We start from the raw sequence: 22,965 nt of genomic DNA, 5'->3' as shown, positions 1-22,965 counted from the left end.
TCGCCTCCCTTACTTAGTAGCTTATTACTCGCTTAAACACTCCTTCACTACCCATAAATAGTTCCTTGAGTACTCTCCCTAAATTCTCCGATACCTATGTAGTCACCTTATGGGTTGGAGTGTAGCAAAGGGTGTGCAAGGCTTTTGGAACTTAGAAAATTTTTCATAAAAAATGAAAATTTCTGAAAATGTCTAGTTTTTCATTTCTATCGTATAGAATACCTAAAAATAAGACGAAAACCATCTGGGCACTTTTTGTCTAGGACCAAGGAGCCCCGCGTAGCGGGGCTCCGTCGACTGGCAACCTCGACTTAGGGCAACCCCGACTCGGACAGGTTGAGGATGGCGGGGTCTTGCAGACCCCGCCATCCCCTTCGTGGTTATTTTTTTTTAAACCACCCAGAAGTAGGAGCCCCGCGCAGCGGGGCTCCGTCGACTTTGCCTTTGTTTACAATGACCTTCAGTGCTCATTTTCAGGTGAACCGTTGGTCCTAGGCAAAAGGTGCCCAGATAGTTTTTGGCTTATTTTTAAGTATTCTATACGATAGAAATGAAAAACTAGACATTTTCAGAAATTTTCATTTTTTATGAAAAATTTTCTAAGTCCCAAAAGCCTTGCACACCCTTTGCTACACACTAACCACCTTATGTACTTTCTCATTATACTTCATTATTTACTTGCTTATGTACTGCATCTATGTACTCCGTTACCCCCAAAATACTTCCTCGGGTATGTACTACCCCAATGTACTCCCTCTTGTATCTTCCTTAATTTGATAAACGTGAAAGTGTGTGAATTTATGTGAATTTTCAGCGATACAGATAAGCCTAAAACCTTTTTCAAGGTCTTTTCAAGGTCTGGCCCCTAGTTTCAAGGTGATTGAATTTTTTTTAAAAAGCAGATCTAGCTAACTTACCTCTAAAAGAGCTCTTAGTTGCAGATCATCAAGTACGCTGTGGAATAAATCAGGATCCATCACCATGGGCCCATCTTGAAGCACCGACACGTCGTCCAAAGATTCCACGATGAGATTCACAGCTGTAACAAACAAATTTTGTTAGAAATTACCTAATAGTCCTAATATTATCACTATAAACTGGGTTACTGGGTTTTAATACTTATTTTAGGAATACCAGCGTTACCCTAATACTCATTTCATTCAGCCGATAACAAGAGTAAGTATAAATGGACTGAAATTATGTAGATATTTAATATATTTCCTGAAATCATCCACCTTTTTCCAAAGAGGTTTACTTCTCAGAAGTTTCGCAAATAATCGACTAGATGGCTGTAACTTCAGTTTTAAATAGGCGCCCCTTGTGGCAATTTCAGTAAACTACAATATTCAGTGTTCAGTCACATGGCGCCCTCATTACTTCAAGATACTGGCTGACAGCCTACTTGGCACCTGTATAGATGGCAGCGTTGTCGATATATGACATTTCGTTACACATTGAAAGTACACTTTATCGAGTTTTGTATGCATAGCTTATTACATAAGCAATATAATAAATCATAGACTTCGAGCCAGTTATTCTTTCTCATCATCAATCAACGTATCATGTCAACATCGTCTATTGAATTCAAGTCTTCCTTCTACTATCCAAGTATGTGCTAGCTACAAAACTATCTTACCAGCAGCATTAGCCTCTTCCAACATGACAGCGCGTCGAGCCGGTTGTTCTTCATCTTCCTCATCATCAGCGGCGGCCGCGGCGAGGGTAGCGGCGCGGAGACGACGGCGGCTGTTGAACTTCTTTAACTCTTCGACGGTCCCCGCGAGATGGATGCGGTTTTGTTTTTCGCGGTCCTGGGGAACATGGATATTATACTTAGATGATTTGCGCTTAAACTATTTTTTTAAATGCCTAACAATGTAGTACTCGTCAAAGCTGAAATGACGCGACTACCGCATTTTAATTGTGTCGTGTACCGTTAATTCTGTGGGACGCGTGATTTCCGCTTAGGCGAGTTATATGTCTGTTTGTTAGGTTGTGCCAGCTTAACATATGAAGATATCTAGTTATATTTTTTATTTAGGTACAATGAAGTCGACGTATATAGATCCCGACGGAACAGTTCCAAATAAGAATGTGTCGTGATTAACTAGAATTAGCAACTCTAAAATACTTTTGGAACTCATCACCTACTTCATTTTCTCAGAACAAGGTGACCGGTTAGGACAAACACACATTAAATTAATAATCAAAAACGTACCCTTATCCAGCGATGATTAAGTACTTCTTGAATGTTGATTCTCTGAGTGTGGTCAACAGTCAACATGCGCTGAACCAAATCCTTGGCGGCATCGCTGACGTCATCCCAAAGAGGTGCATCAAACTATCAAAAAATAAACAAATAGTGTTTAATACAATAATAAAACAACGTAAATACATTGAAATATTGAGTATATGCATGTAACGCCATCTGTCATAAATTTTCTTAAAACCTAGTTACATAAATTGTAGCTAGGTGGCGCTTATTTTGAATATTGATCGTAAAACAAGCACCCTCTAGGAACAACGTACGAAACCAATTCTAAGAGCGTTGCTGTAAATAACACATTCTGTTTTCAAAACAAATAACATAGTGTGCCAAATACCAGTGTACATGTCAGTCCACGCTAAAATCTACCTTTTGGGCGTTGGTACTTACGACATTGTTTCTGTCGACTAAGCAAACTTTGAATGACTCAACAAGCACACAACCCATAGGGTACCTTTTCTCACGGAATGTACACATAATTATGATTAAAATAATGTTACTTTTTCTATATCGAAATGATGCTATGCCAAACACTATTTCCATTACAAATATGGACTAATACATACGAAATTTGAAATCGACTTACCCTCAAACGCCCACGGCAGATAGCCTCAAACAGCCGCTCCCTAGTCCCAGTGAAGGGCAGATACCCCACCAGTAGGACATGCAGCAATATGCCAGCCGCCCATACATCGACGGGCTTGCCGTACAGCTGGCTGGACACAACCTCCGGAGCCATGTAGTGGGGAGTTCCGATGCGACCTATAACATTGGAAGGGTTAAGTTTTGGATTTTTGGTTGTATGGTTGCAATCTGGTGATACCGTTGATTTTATGGTCAATCAACATAAAAATACGTTATTTAACCACTTTTCTAAGGGTGATAATCATTATAGGAAAAAAAAAACAGTAAGATCTTTTAGTTATTTTTAAGGATATTTTGGGTATCAACAGATTATGAAATAACCTACCGCTTTGAACATAGCCTGTATGACATGTAATACATACATAATTTATATTAGATTCACAATTAGGCACATAGAATGATAACAATTTAGTAACATAAAAGTCTTTAACATATGTTTTTACTTTGAGAAATTAACTTGCAACTGCGAAATAAGATGACAGTAGGGTGTGAAATCTAAGGTTTTTTGTGTAACAATAAGTACATACTTAAATATTTTACTCTTATTTATGTTTCAAATGTTAACAAATATAATTTTGTAATTGCAAAATAATATATTATACTTAACAGAATGGATAAAATAAATTGAAAATAAACTAAAGATCGCAGCAGCAAGTTTTTACCAAAAAATTAAGACACATAAATTAGCCGACACCAGAAAGTATGTCAGAAATAAACGATTACCATTACAATAATTTATACATTTTCGTGACAACTGCGTCGATGATTTTTATACAGGATTTTGTGCATAAATTATATGACAGCGTGTTTATTCATAATTTAATACTTTTGTTAATTCGCATTTATAATATAAAATGTACATTTAATTTTATTTTTATCACTGCTTACTACTTTAAGCTAGTGTGTTAAGCAAGGATATTATAGGGAATTGTGACGTCATTTGTCACGTTGTACTAGCACAAACTACGTGAAAGTGGTATATAAAGCCTTATTTTCATCAGCACGATTTTACGACAAGAGTCCTATTGTTTGTATTAATTATAAATTACGGGTCGACAACATCAATGCTAGAACAGGGAACGATGATGAGATATTGTGTTATGAACAAGAGTGTGCCAATACGTAAAATCGGTTAATACTGTGATCGAAAGCGACATGTCTGTCGTACAAGACACATGGTGTTATCACAAAATTAGAAGGTGCTGGCTTGTTTACTACAATGCGCGAGATTACTTTTGCCAAGCAATATCCAAGGGATCCATCCATCTTCCGAGCCTTTTCCCAAACTATGTTGGGGTCGGCTTCCAGTCTAACCGGATTCAGATGAGTACTAGTGCTTTACAATATCCAAGGAATATCCAAGGGATACTGGAGGATTTTATGGACTCTTATCTCATTTGAGTCGTAACTTATATCCTATCTTTATATTTCACGCCAAAAAAGGATCAATGCAAGAATCAATTTATTCTTACAAGTCGTAGAAAGGTCCAAACCAAAGAACTTTAGGTAATCAGCGGTTGGATCCATACCTTTGAGGACTGATAAAAAATTGTAGGGGACTCTTCTCTCGCAACAACTAATTAACTGAAAAGTTGACTGTCAGATTTAATAATACCATTATTTTTAAAGTAGGTTATCATAGCAGATTTTTATTTTACTGACAAATATTTGAAAACTAATATCGCACATTGTACAAAAAGCCAAACACCATACTAATCTGCGATGATATGAAGACAGTGCTGATGGCAGAGGCACATGTCCATGCATTAGGGCACTTTCGGTCTCGTCTTACCGTACTCGTCTGATTTGAGATACGCTTGGCCCATTGGGCCCATTAGCGGGCGAGTGTCCATCACCAGTTCTGTATAATACAACCTACTGTCATCAATTTGGTAGATAAAATAATACGAAAAACTAGAGAGGAAAAATAAGTAAATATGTATTTTGTGTCGTAATTAAACTATGAAAATTTTAAATACTGATAAACATTCACTATGTAAAACAAAAAAACAATACACTAATATTTTGGTTCATCCAATTCTCATAGATTAAACTATAAGAGAGTTTAAGTTAAGGCTTCAGAACACGTTGCAGGTGCTACTAAAATCTTAACAACAAATAAAAAATCATAATGCTTGCTCTAAATATTTCCCACGACAACATTTTAAAATTCTAAGCTAAGCCATAGCTAAGCCATTGGGCCGCATCGGCAACACACGTACCGAAACCTTATTACCTGACTTAAACTATTGTCAACAAGGGATTTTCACGGACTATCGCGTACAAAATACAGCGTATAAAACTTTTAAATCGTGCTTCACTGTACGGAGTTTGTTTATCCTTGAAAACCCGACAAGGAAAAGTAAACTTTCCTAAAGTAGGGAGCAAAATTTTGCCGAAAAATTTTCCTACACTTTTCAGGGTTTTAGGATCCTACTTTTTACCTAATTTTGATATTAGAAGCACACGACCACGCGTCATAAAGTAAAAAGGTCAATATGATCAGTATTTTCGAGAGATACACCATACCTATTTGACCACCAAGTGCCAAAATCAAGATTGTTGATGATCTAAGAACTTGATTTACTGCTAAACGTAGGCCTTAATAAGAAAATGGCTACGGGTTATAATGATGATGACATCGTGACGAACTAAAGTATTTTTTAATAGTCAGCTATATAATTCGATTTCTAAATAATAACCCATCTAACAATATTACTGTCATAAAAATGAATCAGATCATGAAATTCATTGCTCGCGCTGAAGCGTAGCAGATTTTCAGCCAATATTCCTTTAAAATAATGTATATTCTTTTAACTAACTTTGATATTGTCTACATGTCTTTGTATTCTAACTTTCCCATACCAGGCTTACTGGAAGAGACTTCTTAAGCAGTGTCTTTGTACCAACTAACCTACTTCAATCTATCAAATTTCTTCAAAAGATTTGCCACCTTATCACAATAGTGGAAGCTTAATGTTCGATATGACGGACGGGTAGGTTGACCTGCTGGCGTTTGCACTTGACTGTCATTTTTTTTCTTGTCTCATGAACTGTAAGTACCTACATAAATATACAATACACTACATTATTCCAAAAGTTTCATACCGGGTGGTGCACGATGGGCAGTCGGAGTAGGCAGTTGAGCAGCTACCCCGAACCCTCCCAGTTTGACAGGAGCGCAGTTATCGCGACCAGCCAGTAAAACGCAATGAGGTCTGACATCGCGGTGAACGATGTCATTCTCGTGGCAATAGCGAAGAGCTTCCAGAATCTGGCGCATGTAATGGCTGGAAAATAATTTAAAAAATCATAATTTTTGGCCCTTGACCAAAGGTTTTATTGATTTAAGATCCGGTTTCAATAATAGAATATTTTCTTTTTGGTAATTGTTTACATTGGTCATTATGTCTATCTATGCTGTAATAGGCAAACAACAGGTATGGACCATTGAACTCATGATAAATTATTCTCATTGCCATCAAAGAATCAAAATAATCTTCCGCCACTCATGCTACTTAGCGTCAAATAACCGGATTTTTCTAGTTACAGAAATTAAGGGAGTTAGGCAACTTACCATGCAACAGCTTCGCTATAGACAAATCCGGCGGTGGCTCTGCGTACAACTTCAAAGCAGAGATCAGAGCCATCCATACTGAAAATATTACACAATCAATTAATTCCACCATTCACATAGAACCATTGCATTAACATTCAAAATGCAACCTTAAGCCAATATATGTAGTTAAAGTTCAAACTCACTATTCAAAGACCATGTAGAGCATGCCCTCGGAGCTGTATGTCTCCAAGAGCTCCACAATATGAGGATGCTTGAGCATGTGACATATTGTTGCTTCACGTTTCAAATCTGGAAAATCAGATAGAACTATCAACCAGAGTAAAGAATTAATGAAATTCCCAGATGCCCAGATTTGACTGTATCACATACATTTTCCTTCTATAATTTTAAACCTAACTCATGTCTCAAATCAAAACTGCTTATGAATTGTCCTTATAATAATATGATTATTAATTTATCAGATCAGGATTGGATGTTAAATATCGAATAACCTGTGCTTCTAAAAATTATTTAACCACATCTGCAACAACTCACCTGCAGTACTAAGTCCAGGACTGGCTGTAAAGCGGGCCACATCAACAATCTTGACTGCAAACTGTTGACCAGTCTGCCGGTGCACACAGCGACGCACCAGACTGAATGGGCCCCTTGAAACAATTCAATGATATGGCTTTATGAAATGGAATTGGAGGTACTACTATTCTCCCCAGCGGGGGTTAAGCAGGGCCCAGGCCTGCCGGGGTCGCTGCATTGTTACAGAAAAGACATAAAAGGCCTACGAAAGAGCATGAAGGGCTTTAGTCAGTAAGAGTCTGAGACTCCCTAACGCTGCTAACCCACAGAGGGAGGAATCATTTGATGATTTCCCACAAAAAAAGCCATAATTCTCAGCTACATATAGCGATTGGTACAGTCAGTCTACCCTTTTGCCAACTATATTGAGCCTGTCCTGCAGTTTTACTGGATGCAGCTGAGTCCAGTTTTTACATACATACCTGATCTTCTCAACTGAGTTACTGGAACAACCTATATAATATTGTATGGTAAGACGGATTGTCCATTTGGTAGATTGCATATTACTCTGCCAACCCTAAAACACCTGTTGTAACTACTTATTATATCTTTCTGACACATAAATTGCTTTTTCTTTCTAACCAAAACTTTGCAAAGGTAAATGTGTTTAGGTCAGATGGTCAATCTCTCTATGTAAAACAACATCACAAACAACATTTGTTTTGACTAGATGCCAACCCTAATCATATGAGAAAAGGCTAGGCAGATTATTGCAATTAAGAAATAGAGACAAACAGTATTGAGTATACATATAATGTTATTTTAAATACTGTAAAATGTCTTGACTTAAAAGCAATATGGAATTCAAGTTGATCCTATTGATTACTGTAACCTTCATACAGTTCTTACAAAACAATCAATTATAAAGCAACAATGATACTGTACAATAGGTTTGTTATTGTAATGACATTGTTATAATATAAATTGTTTATTTCTAATGACTCAAATACAGCTATTGAAGAACAGCTAATGATAATAACAGTAGCATCCTGATAAGCATTTGGATTTATGTATTACTAGCTGGTTTCATGTGGTTTCACTTGCGTCCCGTGAAAGCTACAGCATGAACCCTTATCAAATATTGCCTATGTTTGTCGGGAAGAGTTTAGCTTACCTACTACCTAGTTTAAGATCAAAAATGTAAAATTGGTGTACCTAATACTATCTATCTATCTATCTTACCAACAGTGAAAGAAATTTGAAATTGGTTTAATATTTTCGGAGCCTTTAGAGTACAAACAATTAATCAAACAAAAAATGTTTCCTCTTTATTATATTACTGTAGAAGTTTAGATTGTGATTAGTCATAATATCATTGTGAAAACAAGCATGTCCAATCTAACAAGTGTCAAGTGAATTGTTAAGTAAACAATTTTCCTTTCACTGCTTTATCTTCATGAAGGTAAACATAAAATTATATCAACATTGAGCTACATTTCCCAGGAAAATTCACATAGTAGGTAATTCCATAGCTGTCTTAATAGGCAATCATATAACATGTAACATATTCACTGCCTGTCTGACCTCCTCAACCCAGTTACCCGGGCAACCCTTTACTTCTAATCTATAAAGACAATTATTAAACGGAGCTACATCATTTTGTAACATTGTCAAACTTAAATTGCAGCCAATATGGAGACCAGATTTGAAGAAAACAAATAAAAAAACTCCTGCAATTTCCAGTTTAAATCAACATTAATATGCATTGCTTGTACAGAGAGGTATGCATTAAACCTATTTACAATTTAAGTAGTCCAGCTGAATTTAATTAGTAAAGTGAGTTGCTAGCAAAATAACCTGGCACATGTATATGAAATGTTTATTTTTCATTATAATAAGGATTATTTATTGATATACATGTGGGGATTTCTAGACATACATATCTGTGTTTAAAACATGTTTCTTCTAGTGAGATTCTCGATTTGACCTCCATCATCCTCCAAGCCTTTTTACCAACTATGTTTGGTTTGGCTTCCAGTCTAACCAGATGTACCTGAGTACCAGTGCTTTACATGGAGCGACTACCCTATCAGACCCCCTCAACCCAGTTCCCCAGGCAACCCAATACCGAGGGGTATTTGACCTTCAAATTGAGCAAAAGCAATGCTTTCCTTCTTGGTTTTGGCTGTGTCCATAATTTAAATAGTCTTAATGATGCAGACCTTCTATAGATTATTAGAAAAATAATTTATGTATTTCCATTTTATAGATACTCATGAACTTGAATAGGTACTTAATTTTATTTTATTGATAAAATTAGAATTTCAAAAATACCTACTCATTTCTTGTCCACTAAATTAGCTAATTGTTATAAAAACAACTGTTATTTGGCTAACACCACCTTGGCAATGTTATTAAATTTTAACCCATAGGAAAAGGTGGAGAAACTTGATTCCGGTCATATTTTTATAAGTTTTGTTTTAGTAAAGCTAGCTTTAGCAAATATTTTGACTATCCCTGTAAAAAACAATTAATAAATTATTTTAAGGATAGGTTTATCCAAGAGTAATATTAATTTAGATTCTAGGAATTTGCTATCTGATTTATACATTTTACCAAGTAGTCTAAACTACTTCACTGTTTGTAATCACTTAGTAATAAGAGAGTAATAAGAGTAAGTATCAAATAAACAGTTCCTATTTCAATAAATGTATTAATTAAGAATGATTTAATTTTAAATTTAAATTCCAACAAGAATCTTTTAATGCTACTACTGGAGTTTAATTTCAACTTTCAGATGAAAACATCACATGGAAACTGTTATGTTTGTTTTAAGTTGGAAAATTTCATACTTTCCCAGGTCAAGTACACTCGAGAGGTGAAAAAATAGGCACGTTACCGTTGCGAGCGCGAATGCACATCGCACGACAATTTATTTGCACACGAAGTAATATGCAATATTTACTTACTTGCCAATAATCTCACAGAGCTCGTACACATCGTCGAAAAGCACTTCGTCCTCAGCCATTTTTCACACAAACACAGTTCACTACTTTTCAGAAAATATTAATAAATATCATTTTAACACAGCCTTCAACCCGCCTGAGCAATGGTTACGCCCTGAGAATATTCGCACGTTTTATTAGAGCACTAAATATTAAATGAACACCCAATGATATTTCAGTTGGAAGTCTTGTACTTGAAACTGTAGCGAGATATTAATATCTGTGCCCAGGCGTAAAATGTTCATTTTACACAGTAAAATGATCTCATTCGCGAAATTTTCCAATAAGACTTGTAAACGACACTATTGAATAACACTAAAGTTGTGAAGATAGTAAATAATAACACAATAGGTGCAGTTCAGTAAATATTAGCAAAAAGTGTGGTAATTGTAATATATTTAATTTATTTCACAAAATATTCTTTTTATTTACTTTTGACATTCTGAGGGTTGCAAATGTCCTGAGCGAACTTAGCCACAGAACGAGATATTGTCGATGCAAAATGTTGCCAGGTAAGAAAAACCAAATCTACTATTTCTTGAAAATGGTTTCACGAGTCCTGTTAGCTAAATTAGTAACACGAATGGAGAAGTATTCTAAATGTCATGCTTGGGAATAATTTGATTACTATAGTGAACTTTTGAAAGTTTGATGTACGTGACAAAATATTTATATTTTGCTGAAGAGAAAAGAAGTCCTTTTTTTCTAATACAAATCTGTGCATACAAAGAAAAAAAGACAAGTAATTTTCAATATTTTTAATAAATAAAATGTCATAGTTTTGTATTTTCTTAATAAACATTAAAGAGATTTATGTTTATTTCCAAAACAATACGGTCTACGTGTAAAAATTTATAACTGCTTACATCTACTTAAAGTAACAGTTTTTTTTTAAGTCCAACTTAATACCTACTAAAAATAACGAAATTATGTTTCGGCACGTAGTTCTCTATGTCATAGTATACATAAAACAATTACTACTTATTTATCAACTATTTCCAACTTAACAGCTTGGAACACTTCAGTCGTTTTTATTATTTTTATAATCAAATGTTGTTACAATTAATCACAGTGGTATTAACTTTCCGCTTGAAATATTCACAGGCAGGAACATGTATAGATAATTCTGAATCTGGAATTCTTACCCGTGGCATTGAATTAACATTAACTTTGTAGCTGCATTGATATTCCAATTCATATAGTTCGAAGGTTGTTTGCTGGAAGAAAAAAAATCTTGAAAATACAAAAACAACAAAATTCAACGATAACCTAGTGGAAAGATAGAGCCCAGCCATTCCAATTAACAGACATTTTTAGTAAAAGATTTAGACAATAATTTCACCATCGTCCGACTGGTGTCAGTATACACAGCACCAAGTGGGAGAATCTCCGTACCCCCCATTGGGTGAGGCTTTTAAACTTTAAACCTTGACATAAGAAGTTTAGACCTTGGAGGAGGATTTTTCACCGTGGTGACGAATATACCTTCGTCCATTTTATTTTTATACTAGCTGATCCCGCGAACTTGGTATCGTTCAAACCTTCCCTGGACCTCTACAATTTTAAAACCAAAAAAATTTTAAAACCAAAATCAGCTCAATCGGACCAGCCGTGCTCAAGTTTTAATCGGACTAACGAACAACAATTCATTTTTATTTATATAGATCAGTGGTTCTTAACCGGTGGTCCGCGGACCACTGGTGGTCCCTGGAGGCATTCCAAGTGGTCCGCGAAGCTTCGCGACGTTGCTATACGTTATCTTACTTAATTTTTATCGAATAATAATTGCGAGCGGGGGTTTTCGCATGGACGTATATCGGGTGTATCGTACCTAGTCCCCCCATTCATAAAAATGTATGTTTTTGCTACATTTTACGTAATATTTGGCTGAAGTCCGATAAAAATTTCGCGCTCGCTTCGCTCGCGTATTCAGAAACTATATGCCCTTCTTTTGGCATTTGTCAACAAACAAAAAGTACGTTTGAGCTAAATTTCACGTAATATTTGGTTTAAGTCAGATAAAATTTCGCGCTCGCTTCGCTCGCGTATTCAGAAACTATATGCCCTTATTTTTGCATTTGTCAACAAACAAAACGGTAAGTACGTTTGGGCTAAATTTTACGTAATTTTTGTTTTAAGTCCGATAAAAATTTCGCGCTCGCTTCGCTCGCGTATTCAGAAACGATATGCCCTTATTTTTGCATTTGTCAACAAACAAAAAGTTAAGTATGTTTGGGCTAAATTTTACGTAATATTTGGTTTAAATCCGATAAAAATGTCGCGCTCGCTTCGCTCGCGCATTTGGAAACTACATAGGTAGGGCTGCCATCCGTCCGGGTTTCCCCGGATTTGTCCTCGTTTGGAGGCCGTCCGGGGGACGTCCGGGCGGGGTTTCAAGAAGTGTCCGGGGAAAACCCGGACATTTTTCTTACGAGTTGAATTACAATCGACACACAGGCTGCAGAAGTCGAAGTGTCCCAAAACTTTCGCGCTCGCTTCGCTCGCGGCTTCCTTTCTTGACGCTATCTTTTTTTACGTTTAGCTACTTTAATATCCCAATATTCAAAAAATTTTGCGCTCGCTTCGCTCGCGGCTTCTTCACTTTGCGGATTTTTTTTTATTATACAAGTTTAGGTGCTTTAGTGACCCAAAACTCAAAAATTTTCGGCGACTTCACTTTACGGTTGATTGTATTTTTCAACATTTTTTTGTCTAACCTATCAAAAAGGTAGCGCCGTTTTAAGTCCTATTACTAACAAGAAGCTAACTCCTAGTTTCCATATGAGCTTTCTTATTTATGACCTTCGAAATATTAAGTCATAATCTTTCAATACTAGGTACCTACTACTTGAGCTAGATATGGCCCTGACGTTCCATGTAAGGAAGCACCTCATTGAATTTAAGTATATACATAATAGTAGTAATAGTAATATTAAAAACTAGGTCTTGTTTTGTTAAAAAAAAAATCGGACTCGTCCGGGGTAAAAATGCGATTTACGCCAAATGTCCGGGTTTTTTTAATATTTGTCCGGGTTTGGCGAAATTCGAAATGGCAGCCCTATACATAGGCAAGTTTTTCTTTATTTGCATTTGCTTACCTAGACAACTGCTGACATGCGTTTAGCTTTGAGTAGAACTGACCCAAAAATTCAGATTTTTTTTTTTTAATAATAAAAAATGAAAGCTAATTTAGGTAAACCGATGAGGTGGTCCCCGGCAAGACAAATTTTGGTTAAAGTGGTCCCTCGTGTCAAAAAGGTTAAGAACCACTGATATAGATGATAGTCGGGAAATATGTATTTTTGGCAAATCTTTGCAAGGCCTTTTACCCTATACAATTCATGTCACGCTTAATAGAAACTCGGAAAACTCAGTGTAAAATCTTTTTTAGGGTATCAGTAGTGTATGTATTAAAGCGAACTATACCAGGTTATCGTACAGTTTTACCGTTTCTTCGCTTTAGGTAGCTTTCTTAGTAGTGGCAACACTAAATTTTGCCGCACTTTTTAACCTGCAGCAATCTTCACACTGTTCCTAATTTAAAATTCTAGGAATTGAAATTATTGATTGAAAGGCTTGTATTTCATTTATATAAAATCAAGTTAAAAAATTACCTCGGTAATAGCGCTTAGGCCTTCTGATCGTAGTTTTTTGGGATCGTTACATTTGATCGTTTTCCAGTGGACGTAATACCTGGAATTTAAAAAATAGGCAGGTTCACATAACGTTATTGAACAACTTATTAAAATATGCCTAGACTGGGTAATATAAAAAGTGTTTAGTTTCATATAATTAGCCAGATGGCAAGTAAAAATTCGATTTTGTTTCTATTAGAACAGATACCTTACAGTACTATTACTTTTAGCATTTTTAAATAACCGATAGATAATAATATTTTTTTCCATTGTACCTTTTTCTTCTAAATGGTTCAAAATAGGGTAAAAATCGGTAGCATGATTGACCTAAACCTTTCAATAGTAGGTAGTTTCCCATCTGTGTTTCATGGAGCTAGATAGAAAATTACCTTCCAGGTTGCTCGTAAACGCTAGGAAGGGGCTGCCATCCGATTCTTGCCTTTATTTTGTGGTTGAACCACACAATTTTATGTAGGCACAACCCTTTTATCTTTTTACTGTCGCGTCTCTGAAGGGGCGCGGGGGGAGGTTCTGAAAACAAATGAGTTCTTAAATAGGGAGCTAGATACATTTATGGTCTGATTTTTTTTTATGTACTTGGTGGCGCAATTGAAAGTATTGTCTGCCGTAGGTATTAAGTATTCATAAGCCGAAATGCTGTTTAGAAAGCAAGGGTTTTCATGATGCCTGGTTTACATAATTGTGAAGGTCAGAGGATGAAGAGGCAGTTGTTCCAAAGGCCTATAATAAACTGCTTATTTGGACTAAACAGATGACGATCGCACGTGCTACAGATGACACGCGGTTTTATTGGGCCAGATGATAAAGAATGGTTAGAGACAAACATTTGGTAAGTAGGGAACCCTGAGACTACGGCTTATAGTATCGCAGTTTAATCGAGCCTTAAGGCCTACATTCTCTTAACCCTTTCAATTTGTAATTCAGCGGCGGAATGACTACTTAAATTATTTAGATGGCGCGCCAAAGCACTTCGTTATGTACTACATCCATTGGAGGATAGAACTAGGTCGCTGCCACGTTCTACGAATCTGGTTGAATTTTTAACTGTTTCGATTGTATTTTGTTTATCAGGTAAGCTGGCTTAGGTTTTAATCGCGTCCCGAGAGAACCCGAGTGTAAGCTACCTAATATAATTTTCGACATTACTGAACGTGGGATATGTTTATTTGGTTTAGACCTGAGGGTTTACAATAATGTCTTTATTTATTTACGTGTTAAGCTTGTGGTGTTGTAGAAAATGGACGCCTTATCGCTGCGAAGTTTTCCCAGACCAAATTGACTGATGGTTTGCACTTGTAGGAAGTACATCGAGTTCGGCTGCAAATCTTTGATTTCTATGAAGTTTTGGTCCTGAAACATAAGACAACCATGATTAAGTAAAATCAGCAGCTATGGTATGATTCTTTACAATCAAAGATCTTCTCTTGTCTGCTGTACCTTAGGCACCGTTTGATGGTTCACGAGCACTGAATCCAGCTCTCCTCCCAGGCCCTTCACTCGCCTACTCCAAAACACCTTATACCTCATCACTGGCAGGTCTGAATGTGGCTCCTTCCATTCCAGTCTTACGGTAACAGTGCCTGGAACAAAATAAGCAAGAAAAATCTGAAAATGTACGAAAATAAAGAGCAAAAAAGCTGCTGCCTTTATTGTAAGAAGTTGCCTTTACCGTTCCTATCATAATAAATCCGATGAAATTCCGGGAACAAGATAATTTTTCCTCTTACTTTGAGGATCTTCAGCGTAGGTATGTTTCAAGAGATTATATTATTTTTATTTACGTTGCGTTGGTTCAATAGTAGGATAAACATCGTACAAAGGGCCTACTATCAAAAAACGCCGATTTGTCTCAAGCGATGGTTTGGTCAGATCTTGTCCAAATATAGGGTGATTGTGTCGTCGTGTGCGTTGTTCCGGTCTATTAGATATCCACTCTTGCGAAAGGGGTAATCAAAATGCCAATAGTCGATTGGCACGTGAGCTTCTACAAATATTTCGAGACCCGATTACGTAAATTGTTCAAACTTTGTCTTGACCTACCTATAATAGCAGAAACGATTAGGTACCTACATATTCCTACTCTAGCTAAAAGCTAGGTATTTTACACAAGATGGTTTTCTTGCCGATTTCCATTTCCCATAAATCAGACATCGAACATACCATCCTTTCAGTTTAGACCGTAATTTTTTATAAACTCATCATCATCAGCCTTTTATCGTCCCACTACTAGACACAGGCCTCCTCTCACACAGAGAAGGATTGAGCGGTACCACGCTTGCTTAATTATTTCTATTTTTTTAACTTATACATAGTTATTTTTTCACGTGACTTACCATTCTCCTCTCGAACAGGTTTAACTTTAAGTTTCTTCGGTGACGGTGGCGGGCGAGGACCTCGTCTCGGTGTGAAGGGAGGACTAGGTGCTGAGAATCCTCGCGTACCCGAAGCACTTACAGCTGCTACTCGGAACCGATACCAACGGCCCGGTTTCAAAGCATTTCGAAGAGATACTTTGGTCCTGCAGAGGAAATAAAGATGGTAAACGTTGTGAAGGTTATCCTTCTTTGTAGACTCGTTGAGGGACTGTTTTGTGAACAAGAATGAATACGAATATGATAAACGTGGCCATACTAGTCTGTCCTCTTGGACTTGCTTCAAAACATCAAGCTGCACAACAAGTTAAGTGCCAAAATGTGTCCATCTCAGGAAACAATGTGCAGTTACAATGCTGTACAACGCATAAGTACCCTACCTGAGTGCAAAACATCCATTGTAAGACAAAGTATAGAACTCATATGTTTATTTTAAAGCCAATAAATTAATCCCGGATATGACTAATGCTATCATAACATTACCTACAAAGACAAAGCATCTCTATTAAAAGAAAGCCGAGGTATGTTTCCCCTTATTTTATTCTCTTCGTGTATTGTTTGAAATGGTTCCTTGTTCTAACTAATTAACAATATTGTCTAGTTTTTGTAGTCTTAGTACTTAAAGAGCTGACAAAGAGACAAGAAACATTAATTTATTAAAGGTACTAGCATAGCGTGGGAACCACGTAAACTGTCGTAACTTCTTTTCTCTTAGGGGCTTTTCAATTGCTGTAATTTATTGATAAAAATATTGTTGTGAGGGTAAAAGATTTTCTAATTACTTTTCAATGTTGTAAATATGAATAATAAGGTGACTTGTAAATAAACCGTACCTACTCTCGTCATTACTTAGGCACCAATCGTTTATTTAGGACATTTTGGGACAATACCGAGACTATGAGCGTTAATAAATGTTCTCTGTAGTTATTTCTATCACCTAATTATCTTTAATATTATAGACCTTCACAAAGGAACTTTCATACCCAATCAAGTAAACGGAAATGGTCTTCGATATCGTAATTTTTTATTATATTAGTACAAGTCACAGTCAAAGATAATTGGGTCGACACACCAACTTTTATGCATAACATTTTTATTGTCAAATTGTTCTTATTGGTTGCATAATTCTGTAATATTTCAGTTACGTGAATGTAACGTTATCGTCCATTAACTAAGTGTGACTTGTTGCTATAAACTAGATCTTGTTCGTACATAATAGAGTATTCGATCACTTTCTACTTCGCACTGGGCGATCGCGTGACATAACGTTATACATAATGAAAATTGAAATAGATATAATGAATACAACCACCAACACATGTTCCTACTATTCAGAATGGTAAATGGATTTAGGATTAGATACCTATGGGTACTGTGATATTTTCAGAAATAACAGCAGTCTGAGATTCCTATAGGTAATATTTAGGCACAACTTAGCAACGCTGCCAGCCTTTTGGGTACATTGCCTAGTGACAGCAACGAGGTGCAATTTTTTGATGCCATTTATTAGTTTTAAGTTGTATAAGTTTTTTTTTAAGTGACATTTGTCCATGTTCCAAATAAACATGTATTACCTATATCTTTTTGTTTCGTTTGGATTCAAGAGATTCTCAATTAGATCCAGTTTCCTATGATCAACAGCAAACCGCCTAAGATTTTATACACAATATCTTTCATCGAGTCCTTCATTACACAGATTGATAGAATTAAATAGGCTACCATTCACTTACTTATTCGTCCTCAACAATAAATTCCAGTCTCCTAATCTCACTTCTTCATACTTTGGTCCCAGATGATGTTGTTCCTCTAGAACATAGAAAACGGGACCAGGGACCGCCCTCGCCACATCCCCCACACCGCTAGACCATCTGATCACAACTGCTCGTTTCTTCTCTTTGGGCTCTCCTATGACTGGCATGGCTGGGAGTCCTGGGGAAAAACACGGGATTATAAAGGATCTTTTGATTCTCTGATGTTTTTATACGTGGCTAATGAGGCTAGGTGTATATTGACAATACCCGTTTTGAATTCTCTGAGTACTGAGCATGTTTCTCCTTCGATTGTTAGTGAAATAATATCATACGTGTTTACGAGTATAATAAATACATCACAGACTAGATGAGTTGTTTCATAAATTGAATCATACACACTTTAATGTACTGAAAAAGCCTACACCACTAATGATCTAGATAATGACACTAATATACTTAGAACATTATGAACCACAAAAACTGGCGCCTCTCCATTAACGTTTTTTGTGGTGCCTCTATATTTTTTTAATCTTCATTCGGTAGGCGTTCTATATTAAGAATGATTTATGATTTCGGGCTATGAATGAGTGTTTACAACCTATCCTAACAAAAATATCTAAGGTACAAGAATTAAATAATTAACTTTATCGAAAAAAATGTTATTGCCCCATATTAGTTGATTTTGCAAGTTTTTGAGAAAGGGCACCAAAGCTACATCCATCTTGTATTTTACAGTAATAAAAAAAAATATTTTTATTGAAAGATAATTCAAGCTATACTCTTAGTACCAATAGGCTACCTGTTCACAGAAATAGAGTGAGGAGGAGTATCGGAGAAATAAAAATCAATAGCAAAGCTATTTTATAACCAAGCTCAATGTTTTTCTACTTCTCCGCACCGCACCCTGGCTGCGGCTCTGTTTACAGGCAGCCTTCAAGCTGCTATACATATTGTATTTCTACCAGCCCGGCCTGAATTTTTCTGCCCTTATTATGGGGTATATGCCGACGACCACTGCCGCACTGAATATATATGTAGGTACCTATATAGCTTTACAGTGAAAGTAGGTACTTTACCAGGAACAGTCAAGAGATCCACAGGTTCACTGCACGTAGACCCACAGGAATGACGGCAGCATCGTTGCGTGCCATCACACTGGGCGTCAGAGTTGCATGCCTCCACACACGCCGCTTCCCACTTCGGCGTGTCTGATACTGGACACGTGCCCGGCTTCCCTTCGTGTGTCCGGCATTGTGATTTGCACTGGAGAAATAATTTGGGAAATGAAAAAATTACAATTTTGTGAGAAGACTCCTTTGATTGCTACCCTTTGAAAAAGAGCTATGCGTCGAAAATTCTAATTCTAATGGCCGATTTCTCTGAAGAGTAAATATGGCGGCCATCAAAACGTCAAACAAATTCTTCAGACGTTCTTTAGATGACAAGTTATCTGGCGATTGAAAAATCAGCCCTAAGTGAGAGTAAATGGGTCTTAAAGTAATGAAATGGTTTCATCTGTGATGAGTGCATTATAATTTTCAAAAGTCAAAACGTATCATAATACATTAGTATCTATAGATGGCTGATACTGAACTGGTTTCAAGAGTAGTTAAAGATTTAATGATAGCAGAGGTCAATGCAGTCGCAAGTCATGGTTAAGACAGAAATGAGTTTGCATCAAAATGATGCCATGATTCTAAGAGCACTTGCACTGTATTCAAAAACTATTTTTAAACCAGACAGTATTGTTTAAAGAAGGAATACGTTTGTTAGGTTTTTTCTGCACTGTCTGGAAGTATTGTAATGTTCTTCTATAGCGGACAGGTCTCGCCACTTAGTGAATAGGGGCATTCATTTAGTAAACTTCTGTTACTTCAAACTCATTAGTATCTTCAGATAATTAGCGTGCCCACGGTAGTAACAAACTAAGAATTCCATTGAACTGCACTTATTCATGGTTGACGTGCTAATTTTATACTGCGCATGTAGAATTTCGCTACTACGGTGTACTACATTTGTCAGACCTTTACGTGTTTGTAAAACAAAGGGTCATAGAAAACTCTTTAAATAAGAATAGGCAGCGCTTCGTTATCTTTGTTAGAAAGAGGAAGTCATTAGCAATAATCTCTGTAACCTTTCAGAGTTCAGTAAAATTATAGTTTTGCCTAAACAAACCAGGATGTGCCTAATGATTAAAGTTTACCAGGACAGACCATGACTCTGATGAAATCTTTACGGTTGTTCACGTTTGTGTACTAGTAGTAGTTTTATGACAGCTCGTAAACAGGTCGGCAAAACGTATTAAAATTATCTCAGGTCAACTGCGGTTGACTTGTGAAAAAATCTAGCTTAGGATTCGAGCTCGTTAACTCCCGACATACGGCGCAATCAGAATGCGACTGTCTTTTGTTCTACATGTTGCACACAATTTTTTGCCCTGACACAAGCCCGTATAATTCCTTTTTGCGGGGCTCGAATTAGCACATTGTGCCCTTTTCAGGCCACAGCCAGTTGTGCTCTGGTTATATAACACTGGAGCCGCGGGATTATTATGTATTTATTTTTGCTAACTACTCGTTGCAATCTTGATCTTGATTGTATTTTGTTTTACGTTCGTTTTCTTCTTTTTTTTCAATGCGTTTATATCTGTTCCGAGAACTTGTTAAATCGTGATCTCAGTGACAGCTATCTTGGCAAACTTTTTTTTTGTTTTGATTTAGCTCAAAAACCGCGTCGTATGCGTAACGTATTTTTTGTGGATTAACATAAACATGCAATCGTGACTATCTAGAACCACTTGATCTGTTGGGCTCATTGAACCAATAAGTGTGCCTATGACACTTTTGAGCATTTATTTCGCGGTTTCGAGGCAAACTGGGTTTTCCCTGCCTCGTAAATCATTGCATTGATTGTTTATTACGATTTCCTTATTGCTGTGTTTGTAGATTGATCTAGATAAGTTAATTGAGTGAAGTTCTAATTTATTACTGAGGATTTAATTAAGATCGAGTACTTATATTCTTATGAAGTATTAAAGATACAAAATGACTTTATGTATGCAGATATATACTTCAAGCTTTTTAATGAACGAAACTAATAATTGTGTAAGAAGCAGAAGAAAAAATACAGTAAATATTGTTTACATTATAAACTACGTCGAGTTAGTCATTAATCAAACCTTGTATTAGCTTTAACTAAGCTACTTTAAAACTATCATAAATAAATTATTTTCAGCATAGAATGACCGAGCCTGATTTGCTGCAACCTATTTTTTTATACGATCGATTCAATTATTCCTAAATACGACATCATCTCTTTTTCCACCCTTAAAATCTTTGACATTCTCATTCTCACGTTTGTTAAATATCAATCCTTCTCAATATCTCTTTTGATTAATTATTTCCAACACGAATGCTACAAAAATAATCACAGTGTTCACTTACCAGCGGCTTCTCCTCCTTACTCATGTCAAAGCACTTCAAATCACATCTGATCTTGTATAATGTGTTTGATTGCATTCTTGAATACCGCCGCGTCCTCGATAGGACCATTGGCATCAGAGACACCGCTATTAGCATCACTAACACTTTTGTATACATCTTTACTGTCTTATTTAAATCACTTTTGTTCATGTATGTACTTCAGTCCATCAAGCGTACATCTGAAAATTTCGATTGTTTACGTATTTGTCATTTGTTTTTATCAAACGCTCGGTGCTTTGAATTGTTCTTTTCAAATCTGTTATTGTGTTTTGTATTACCAAATCGTATTACGAATCGATGAATGAAATTACGTTTTTTTTTCGTTCGCCGGATACTATTAGTTTCTTCGAAATGATTTCGGCAACCGCCAAATTCAAATGAACTGTTATTAAGTTAGCTTTTTCATCATACTGGGCGTGTACGATTATTGTTTATAGATCGCGAGTCAAAAAAAAAGTTAGTATCAATGTATTCTTTATGTTCAATTATTTGCACAGTATTTCATTAACAAGATACTCTTTATAAATTGGGTAAAAAATCGAAAAAGGGGTTATCATTTAATGATAACCATTAGATGAACCAACAAAGAAAATAAAACAAATGAGCAACTGTTGCGAATTAATTAGGTTCACTGTGTAAACAATTTACACCACTAATGTAGCGTGCATTTAAATGAAAACTTTCTCTAGGATAGTTATGTAAAATAATTGATCTTTACCGGATTTTAATGATCGTGTCAGAATTCCTATAGCCATTGAACACTATCTGTCGGCCACTATAAAACTTGATCTAATGGTTTATTTCTCTGTAGCGGTCTCTTATATAGACAAGATCCATCCGCATAATACTTAATGAAACAAAAACAATGCACCAACTGTTTGACATACAAGTAAAAGTAAAACCATTAAACAATTGAGCGGTTCCCATCCCATTACCTTCATTGAAACTAAACAAAACACTAGAATATCGCTAACCACCTCAGCAAATCGATCATGAATACGAGAATCGATTAGAACCGTAACATTTCGAGTCCTTCCGAACTTGTGTCATTGACCTCGTGGGTTTTTGGAAAATACATTTGCAGTTCGCGAGTGTATCGTTTGAAATGCGCGGTAATACTGGCCGGCGTGCGCGCATACCCGACCGATCCGTGCCTCGGCTTCATTAATACACATCGATGATGCTTTCCTGTGTCTACGTCGATGACGGAAGGCTGCTTTTACCGAGCCGGTTTCCTAATTAAAAAAATATACGTGGTCTTCCTGGAGCACACAGTTTACTATTCGAGCGTCGTCATTAAGTCTACTTGTGTTTCGTGCATTGTAAACAGTCGCTGTAATTGCACGCCCATCTGATTGTATGTTAAGTCGGACAGTAATGAACGCTATTGTCGCCACTTATAGCGTATATTTTAGACTTAACAATTATAGTTTAACGAGAGTTTGTAATTTATTGTTATGACTGTTTTAATTTATGAATTTCAATTTATTTGCTCCAATTCCGTCCAGCTTAAACACGAATGTTATACTGACCCATATTATTCCTTCATATTTACGCGTGTTTGAATTAATGATGCAGATTAAAGCCAATTTCTTTCCTACTATTAACATGAATAAAATCCGAAGAAACGCCGCTCTCTTGTGAGACAACCTTAACCCGATAATCTGGCGCTTCTAAGAACAGCGTTCACGCGAC

At 36.4% G+C, this 22,965-nt stretch overlaps 2 protein-coding genes across 7 annotated transcripts in view; both read right to left on the bottom strand.

Moving 5' to 3' along the window:
* The window catches only part of LOC110373296 (peripheral plasma membrane protein CASK), a 216,472-nt gene extending 205,975 nt beyond the window's left edge, over positions 1-10,497 (bottom strand). For 2 of the 3 annotated variants that reach the window (XM_064037739.1, XM_064037740.1), the window contains exons 1-10: positions 9,974-10,497; positions 7,026-7,138; positions 6,674-6,779; positions 6,489-6,566; positions 6,020-6,201; positions 4,704-4,772; positions 2,853-3,028; positions 2,219-2,341; positions 1,637-1,811; positions 918-1,039 (exon numbers count right to left, since the gene is read on the bottom strand). In XM_064037739.1, coding sequence (XP_063893809.1) covers positions 918-1,039; positions 1,637-1,811; positions 2,219-2,341; positions 2,853-3,028; positions 4,704-4,772; positions 6,020-6,201; positions 6,489-6,566; positions 6,674-6,779; positions 7,026-7,138; positions 9,974-10,032 — 1,203 coding nt within the window. In that variant the 5' untranslated portion in view covers positions 10,033-10,497. The remainder of the gene's footprint in view (positions 1-917; positions 1,040-1,636; positions 1,812-2,218; positions 2,342-2,852; positions 3,029-4,703; positions 4,773-6,019; positions 6,202-6,488; positions 6,567-6,673; positions 6,780-7,025; positions 7,139-9,973) is intronic. The other variant, XM_064037741.1, reaches the window with a different exon arrangement.
* A 255-nt stretch (positions 10,498-10,752) lies between these two features.
* Positions 10,753-22,415, bottom strand: LOC110373317 (anosmin-1). 4 transcript variants are annotated; one of them, XM_064037890.1, is made up of 10 exons: positions 22,206-22,415; positions 21,232-21,526; positions 18,865-19,051; positions 17,768-17,966; positions 15,999-16,183; positions 15,103-15,245; positions 14,877-15,015; positions 14,034-14,175; positions 13,624-13,702; positions 10,753-11,226 (listed from the first exon to the last, which is right to left on the bottom strand). In XM_064037890.1, the coding sequence occupies exons 2-10, from the start codon at positions 21,418-21,420 to the stop codon at positions 11,056-11,058; spliced, it is 1,434 nt and encodes a 477-aa protein (XP_063893960.1). In that variant the 5' UTR covers positions 21,421-21,526; positions 22,206-22,415; the 3' UTR covers positions 10,753-11,055. The 4 variants fall into 4 exon arrangements, with proteins under 4 accessions (XP_063893960.1, XP_021186229.1, XP_021186232.1 ...); XM_021330554.3 differs by having other exon boundaries at positions 21,232-21,449; XM_021330557.3 differs by having other exon boundaries at positions 21,232-21,449; positions 22,248-22,415.
* Positions 22,416-22,965: the final 550 nt, after the last annotated feature.

Source organism: Helicoverpa armigera, chromosome 14 (assembly GCF_030705265.1).
Source record: "Helicoverpa armigera isolate CAAS_96S chromosome 14, ASM3070526v1, whole genome shotgun sequence".
Lineage (NCBI taxonomy): Eukaryota > Metazoa > Arthropoda > Insecta > Lepidoptera > Noctuidae > Helicoverpa > Helicoverpa armigera.
Note: the sequence above shows the minus strand (reverse complement) of the source record. Positions and strands in the feature narration are given on the sequence as shown.